The 7,848-nt window shown below is 49.2% G+C and overlaps 1 protein-coding gene across 1 annotated transcript; it reads left to right on the top strand.

Annotated features, from left to right (window-relative positions):
* Positions 1-2,097: 2,097 nt before the first annotated feature.
* On the top strand, positions 2,098-3,609 carry LOC127321020 (GDSL esterase/lipase At1g28600). The gene is made up of 3 exons (XM_051350072.2): positions 2,098-2,434; positions 2,527-2,742; positions 2,834-3,609. Exons 1-3 carry the CDS (start codon positions 2,173-2,175, stop codon positions 3,472-3,474), a joined length of 1,119 nt encoding a protein of 372 aa, XP_051206032.1. The 5' UTR covers positions 2,098-2,172; the 3' UTR covers positions 3,475-3,609.
* Positions 3,610-7,848: the final 4,239 nt, after the last annotated feature.

The following is a 7,848-nucleotide window of genomic DNA, read 5'->3' as shown; positions in this document are numbered from 1 at the left end:
ATTTAGTTGCTGGCTCATCAACGTTTCGCTGATTGCTTGACGTTTCCTAAATTTGGAGTGCGCACACACGGAAAGCAGTGCAAATTTTAACCGGACCTCCAAAAATATTGTTAAACAGTGTTGACAATGTTGAGGAAATCTGTTATCGGTGTCAACAAACACTCGGTCGGCTGACGATTAGTGATTAATAGGCAAATCAGCCGATAAATTAGTTTATGAATCGATGACCATCGAGTAGCGATTAATAGTTGAATGGAATGATTTTTTGAACAGTGGACGGTTGGACTACCATGCTTGGGGCTGGATCAGCTACAAGCAGCGATAGTGTTCAGAGTGAAGTGCAACAACCGAATGAACATCAGCCGGCCAGGACTTAAACGACCTAGCCCTGTCGTGCCCGCATCCTCTCATTTCACATTCTTAATTAATTGTGATGGCGACGTTGCTAGCGTGTAGCAACTCGTGCTTTCCGTTTCTTCCAATCCTCCCAAACCGCAGGGATGATAAGGGGGGCCATGGAGGCCTTTCACCCGTGAAGGAGCTCCCCATTGTAGTGACGCTGTTGATCGGAGTGATCTAACATGTCAAAAGCGATATCCGAAGCCTGCTAGAGAATGTGGCCTGCACGACATGTAATGATGACAACAAAGACTTTTCTCAAGAAAAAAAAAGATGATCAACTTTTGCAATTGGTTATCTCTAGGCGTTACCTCTACAATTGATGTCTGTATGTGTCCAAACATATATATGTGTTCCGAACTTAATTAGAAAACGCCTGACCAAGACATGTGGACATGTGGTACAGTGAAGAGCAAAAAATTTCTCTTAGATCAAAAAGATGACATGATAGTTAAAAAAGTAAGACATACTTTTTTTTTTCATTTCTCTTTCCTCAAAGTTAGCAATTATTTCATATCGTTTCGCTAAGAGAAAGTTGATGTCACCCTTTATAGCCCACCAGATCTTGTGAATTGTCTGGAGTCAGTTTTCGGCTTTAGCTACATGCAGCGGCACGAGAGGTTCAGCTGCGATTTTGCAACGATCAAACTTGGGTGCAGCGTACAGTATTGTCCTCCAAATAAGATAAGAGAGGTTCAACTGTGATGTTGTGCGACAAGCAAACTTTGGTGTCTTCCACGGCGGGTAGTGCAAGGGGGCATGTCCCTCGGTGAGGTTATCTTTGTGTTCATTAGATATATTCTTTGTCCGTTCTTTATATATTGGCAGAAGCAGCCAAATCCTTTATATTTATGTTTGTATATGTACATGTTTTTATACATTCTCCTTACATTTTAATACAGAAACGTATCCTACGCCGTATGTTCAAAAATAATTTTAACCACCACCGCTAAATCGTTTGCATAAAACTAAGACATACTCCCTCCATCAAATAAAAAGTTCAATTCTCTCAAAGTTTGAGCAATAATATATACACAAATATGAAGATATGTAATACCAAATCAATATCAATAGACTCATGATAATATATTTTCATAATAAACTTATTTAATATTATAGTTGTTCACATTTTCCTAAATATATTTGGTCAAAGTTAGAAAACATTGCCTTTTTTTGACTAAGTTTATAAATTAAATTAGAATCAATTAAAAGGGAACGGAGGGGTGTTTTAGGGACAAAGGGAGTGCCTCATTATATCTCCACCCCTAAATCAGGTTAACTTGCTCATTATTCGTTTCACAACCCCTATTGCATCGTGGAAAACTTTGCTGATGTATGAAGGCTAAATGACTTGTACATAGAGCCGAATCTTTTGCATAAAATGAAAATATACCTCATTATATGGCCACCCCAAATTAATCAGATTACCTTCCTCATAATTCGTTGGTTCCTCCATATATATCGCGTACATAATTCCTGGAGTAATAAGAATGCCATAAAACCCATATCTTCTCCTTGAGAGGGACTGCATGTATGTACACAAATAGAAGCAAACAAATCTCTTGCGATACACCCCCGCGCGTGACATGATCCCGATTTGATACAAATGCTGATACGCATTCCAAATTAATCACACATTAATTCCCCTTTTAAAAAAAACTTCTGTTTATAAAAGGACAGCAAAACCTAGGACGGAGAGAAGCACCTACATAGTTACGTAGCAGGAGCTAGCAGCAACACGAACGTTTGTGTTAGGAAGAAGAAGAAGAAGATATGGGGCGTCTCACGTGCTCCTCCTCCGCCGTCTTGCTCGTCGTCGCCGTCGTGCTGCTTGTCAAAGCCGAGGTGGCGCTGTGCGACGGGTGCAGCTACAAGCGCATCTTCTCGTTCGGGGACTCCATCATCGACACGGGCAACTTCGTGTTCGACATCGGCAACGGGCAGTCGCCGTTGAAGGAGCTCCCCTTCGGCATGACCTTCTTCAAGCGCCCCAGCGGGCGCATCTGCGACGGCCGCGTCCTCGTCGACTTCTACGGTGAGCCACCGTACCCGTACGTCAACGGCATGGATATATAGTTGGGATGTGATCGATCTTTTAGCTAATGATGATGAGATTGCATGTTTCAGCGGAGGCGTTCAACCTGTCGTTGCTGCCGCCGAGCATCCCGGAGGAGAAGACCGGGCAGTTCGCCACCGGCGCCAACTTCGCCGTGTTTGCGTCCATAGCGCTGCCGCCGGCGTACTACAAGAGCAAGTACAACTTCACGATGAGCGTGCCGTCCGACCTAGGGGCGCAGCTGGACTCGTTCAAGAGAGTGCTCGCCCGCATCGCTCCCGGTGATAGTAAGTTACCGCTAACATACATGGTGCATGCATCGTTACTCGATCTATATATACTCCGTATAATTGTTTGTCTGTTGGTGTGACACTGCAGCCTCCACGAGGGCTGTCCTGAACGAGTCCCTGGTGCTGATGGGTGAGATCGGCGGGAACGACTACAACTTCTGGTTCAACGGCGATCCCAAGAACTCACGCGACACGCCGGACCAGTACGTCCCCGACGTGGTGGCCCGCATCGGCTCCGCCGTGCAGGAGGTCATCAACCTCGGCGCGAAGGCGGTGGTCGTCCCGGGCAACTTCCCCATCGGGTGCGTACCGGTGTACCTGAGCGCCCACCAGAGCGGCAACCAGTCAGACTACGACGAGCACGGGTGCCTGAGGTGGTACAACGACTTCTCCCAGAGGCACAACGCGGCGCTGAAGCAGGAGGTCGGCCGGCTCCGGTCGAAGAACCCCGGCGCCAAGGTCATCTACGCCGACTACTACGGCGCCGCCATGCAGTTCGTGCAGAACCCGCAGCAGTTCGGCATCGCCGACCCGCTCGTGGCGTGCTGCGGCGGCGACGGGAAGTACCACACCGGCAAGCCATGCGACAAGAACGCGACGCTCTGGGGCAACCCATTGGGCTTCGCCAGCTGGGACGGCATCCACATGACGGAGAAGGCGTACAGCATTATCGCCGCCGGGGTGTTGGATGGGTCGTTTGCCGACACCCCGCTGCGCCACTTTTGCTAGAGGAATTCTTAGTCACGAGATCTGCTAGGATTGGGATTCTTGGTGTTTTGCACGTCAATAAATGGGCTATTGTCTACGACCCGCAGATGGTGCATGCAAAATGGGTCGAAGGTGATATCACAACCGTTTTTCTTACTTATGTGTCTTGAGATTCAGTCAGGCACGACCCCACATGAAATGAGAATCTACAGCTGTCATATGTGTAAAACTAACAGTACTTATAACAGGATTGTATGTACCATCTAATAAATTTGTACGGACTCTATAAATTTAGCACGACAGATCAATGAAAAGCAGAACAAGCCACCGGCTTGCATCGAGCTTATGTTTATGTTTTCGTGGATGGAACAAAACGAGCCGAATCGCTCATAAAATGACAGATAAGTTTCACATCATAATAGGTCATGTGATTTTAGAAAGAAAAGGGAAAAAATACAGTGAAAATAATGAAATTATAACACTTAGACGTTTCAGTTCTATAGTATTTGCCAGCGCAGTCCCACTCCCAGAACAGGTTTCCCGATGGCGTCTCACAACAACAGAGACACAGAGTGACATCGTTGCATTTAAAGCTGATTTGTTCGCTTTAAGAGCAAGTATAATAAGTCCTAGTCAGCTGGCTGTAAGAATTAAAATAATATATCCATGCTTAGTTGGAGGAGAGAGAGGAGGAGAGAGAAGAGGAGTGGGCTCTCATGCAAGAGCCAGCTCTAGCACGTGCTCCTAGGCACTTTGTGAGAGTGAAATGTGGGCCATTCATTAATAAAGTAATACATGATTATAGCTCACTATTATACATGTTGGCTCTATGTTAGCTACAAATGACATGGCACATGGCTTATAGCCAGCAGCTGGCTATACTATTAAACTTGCTCTAAATGCTCCAGCCTAAACGCCTGTCCAATTCTTGGAACAAGAACTCACAGGTGATATCTTTCGAGAAAAAGTCAATAACGAAGACACATCGTCAATCAGATTTGTGAGAGATCATTTTTAATTCTGGTTGATCTTGATTCTTTTTTCCGAAATGAGGACTAAGCCCCAGCCACCGCATCAAGTTGTTAGCATAAAACTACCACATTTCTAACTAAATGTTGATTTTAGTACCACTTTGTGTTTCGGAAGAAAAACTAATCCTCAGACGCCTTATATTTTGGGACGGAAGGAGTATATATATACAAATACATGATGATTAATTAGCTCTCAAATATACACAAATGCAATGCATCACTTTGATCAATCCAAACATGATGTGGCATTCAATATATAAGATATCAATTCTAGGTACCAATAGGAAATATCTCAGAATATTGATATTCCTCTGAATGCAATGCAAATATCTAATTAAACATCCAATTGGATCTCAATGCAAAAATGTATGGCCTCGTGATTCGAGTCATTCGTGGGGAGTGTATATTTGGCCTGATTGCTCATTATCTTCGTGATCCGTGATACAAAAAAGTGAGTTAATTGCATGCCACGTGGATTGCAAGATATCCAAAAACATTATCAGATTAAGAATTAAGGCTCCTTTTTGATTCATAGGATAGGAAAATCATAGGAAATATGAAAAGTATATAATTGGAATGTACGTCATGGCTACTTGAATCCCATGGGGAAATGTAGTGTGTGTTTGATAGTATAAAAGGAAATTTTCCATGAGGTATGATCTTATCATGTTTTTTTCCTATAGGATTTACACTACAAGCTAGATTTCTATATAGGATCACTTCCTAGCTATATATGTGGACATAATATATACATACTAGCAAAAATGGCCGTGCATTGCGCGGGGATATAAAAAATATGCCTTGTTAAATGGGCACGGTGGCACCACCAGTTACGGCCGCCAGATATACATCGATGATAATATGTGTTACAGCTGCATCAATGACAACATATTTGTATTCCGCTTAGCCACTCTTTGCACCGCCAGCTGTGTCCCCGATGACTTTTGTGTCGCTAAGATCGTCACTGCGATCTCTCCGGTCGTGCTGGATGGGTAGACATGCATCTTTATTTTTTTTGAAACGAGGCAAAAGCTTTGCCTATTATTGATATAGGAGAAAAGAGTTGGTCCGAGGAAAACAGGCCGAAAAACCGTTACAACACGACGCCACACGCCAGCCCTGAGGCTGCGCTCCACACGGGTCGACGACCAGCCAGGTTGACACCACACCTCAACGCAATAGGCGGAGGCGAAAGATCGGAGCCACCGCTCCAACTACCACGCCGGCCCCGAGGCCGCGCCCCGCCTGGCCGAAGACGAACCCGCCTCCGCCGAAACCACCAAAACACTCCACAAGTCCCATTGTCCGGTGGACTTCCAAAGCGAGGCTCCAAGAGGCAAAACGACGCAAGAGCGCCGTCCACGCCCGATCCCGCGAGGGATCTAGGGTTTCCCCCGGAGAGCCCGAGCGGAGAACAAGAAACACCCGCTTCGACGACGCCTTCAAGAAGTATGCGGCGCCCACAGGCGTCACCGTCGTCGGTCCTGGCCGGCCGCCAAGACAGAGCTTTCGCCTAGCGAAGAGTTCCAAGACCTCGCGCCCGCCAACAAGGACCGACACAAACCACCACCTGCAGCCGCTGAGCAACCTCTTGGCCCACCTGCAGCCGCCGACGCGCAGAGGGTAGCACAACCCGAAGCCAACGGAGTACTGCCGAAGATCACCGTGGGCGCCGCCGGAACGCCACATAGAGGGGACGCCGACCAACACCGACACGGGGCTCGAGAATGAACGCCGAAAACCGCAAACAAGAACTCCCCGCACCACCCGAAGCCACCACCGCACTGCCATCCCGGCGCCAGACCATGGCCAGCACCGCGTTACCCCAGCGCCATGACGGAGACGCCGCCAACGCCAACAGCGGCCACGGCCCGCATGGCCCGACATGCCCAGATCGGGGCCCGCCCATCGCCGCAGCCTCCCGAAGAAGCACCGCCGCCATGGCCTCCGGCAGGCCCCTCCGCCGTGGCCACCCACAAGCTCCTCCGCCGCGGCCTCCCGCTGCAGCCCGACGCCGCGGCCATCCGATGAAGCACCACCACCGCGTCCACCCGAAACAGCTCCGCCGCCGCGGCCGCGGCCTCCCGAAGCAGCCCCGCCGGGCCGACATCTGGCCGCCGCGAGCCAGCCCGTAACCTCCGCTGTCGCCTGCAGCGCCCCCGCGCCGGGGAAACGCGAGGGGAAAAGATGAGGCGGAGAAACAACCGCCCCGCCGCCACCATCCTTGAGGCGCGCACGGCTTCGCCGGCGTCCCCTCCGGCGGCGGCGAAGCGGGGGAGGGAGAGGGAGGGCCTAGTGGCGGCGCTAGGGTTTCTACCCCGAGCCGCCAGAGGAGCGACGCGATTTAAATAACAATTTCTTCAACCAAAGGAAAAAAAACACGGACATCAAGTAAACCAAAGTGAACTGGAAGCAAATCTTATCAAAAGCTCCATCGAAGCAGCAAATCCCCAAATCTCTTATCACAAGATAGCCATGTCGTCTCACATTGTCCCAAAGCTGCGCCGCATGGCAGCACGAACTTGGCACAGGCCGCCGTTATTTCTGAATCTTCTAATCTGCCACGTTATGGAAATGCAACAGGGATGATGCAGAGAATGATTTCCCAACTTGTGCGGACGCAATCAAAGACGGGTGGATGCGGGATACCTGTCGGATCGAAGGCATCGCCAGACGAAATTTAGCGTTAGCTTCCTATTTTGCGCCTTGCACAGTTGCATGCAGGGCCATGTTCAACTTTATCTGTTTTGTGCATTGCATGCCCAGCCATATATCGGCATGTAATTGAGCGTTGACGTCCCATAGATGGTGACATCCAGCGTCTTGTTTGGCATGAACTCGAAGAGATCGGTATCGCGTAGACACAAGTTTGATGAGATTGTGGTGCTCAACAACGCCGCCCCTGAACTGAACTTCGGCCAGCCAGTCCCTGAACGACACAACCGGTCTGTGAACAGTTTGCAGGTGCTCCGAAGCCTCCGATCGATACCTAGCCGCCATTGGGGGTTAGCCTCTTAAAATCTACTGTCGTGCCGTGGTCGGTCAAGCTCGAGGTGCTGAATCGCAAGCAGCGGCATCCATCGTTGGACTCATGGTCCCCACGGTCTTGGCTTCCTGGCGCTCCTCCTTGGTCGCCGGCGTGGCCGGCGCCTTGCGGAGGATCTTAACGTTGGCGCCGTCAGCGGTCCTCGCTAGGCTGCTGCAGAATTCCAAGATCCACGCCATGTTCCTCTTGTCCGCCCTATGGAAGCCTTGCTGGGGTGCGCCCGCCTGCCGGATGACCCGGCTCATGATCACCACGGGGAAGGATCAAGTGGTGGTGCGTCGAAGTCGTCGTGATATTTTCTACATCTGCCGTGACTTG

The sequence above is a fragment of the Lolium perenne genome, chromosome 6 (genome assembly GCF_019359855.2).
Source record: "Lolium perenne isolate Kyuss_39 chromosome 6, Kyuss_2.0, whole genome shotgun sequence".
Classification (NCBI taxonomy): domain Eukaryota; kingdom Viridiplantae; phylum Streptophyta; class Magnoliopsida; order Poales; family Poaceae; genus Lolium; species Lolium perenne.
The sequence above is the reverse complement of the archived record's forward strand: the minus strand, read 5'-3'. Positions and strand labels throughout refer to the sequence as shown.

Coding starts and splice junctions, on each gene's coding strand:
- LOC127321020 (XM_051350072.2), top strand. CDS start 2,173: ATGGGGCGTCTCACGTGCTCCTCCTCCGCCGTCTTGCTCGTCGTCGCC. Junction 2,435..2,526: donor CGTCCTCGTCGACTTCTACG/GTGAGCCACCGT, acceptor TGCATGTTTCAG/CGGAGGCGTTCAACCTGTCG. Junction 2,743..2,833: donor CCGCATCGCTCCCGGTGATA/GTAAGTTACCGC, acceptor GTGACACTGCAG/CCTCCACGAGGGCTGTCCTG.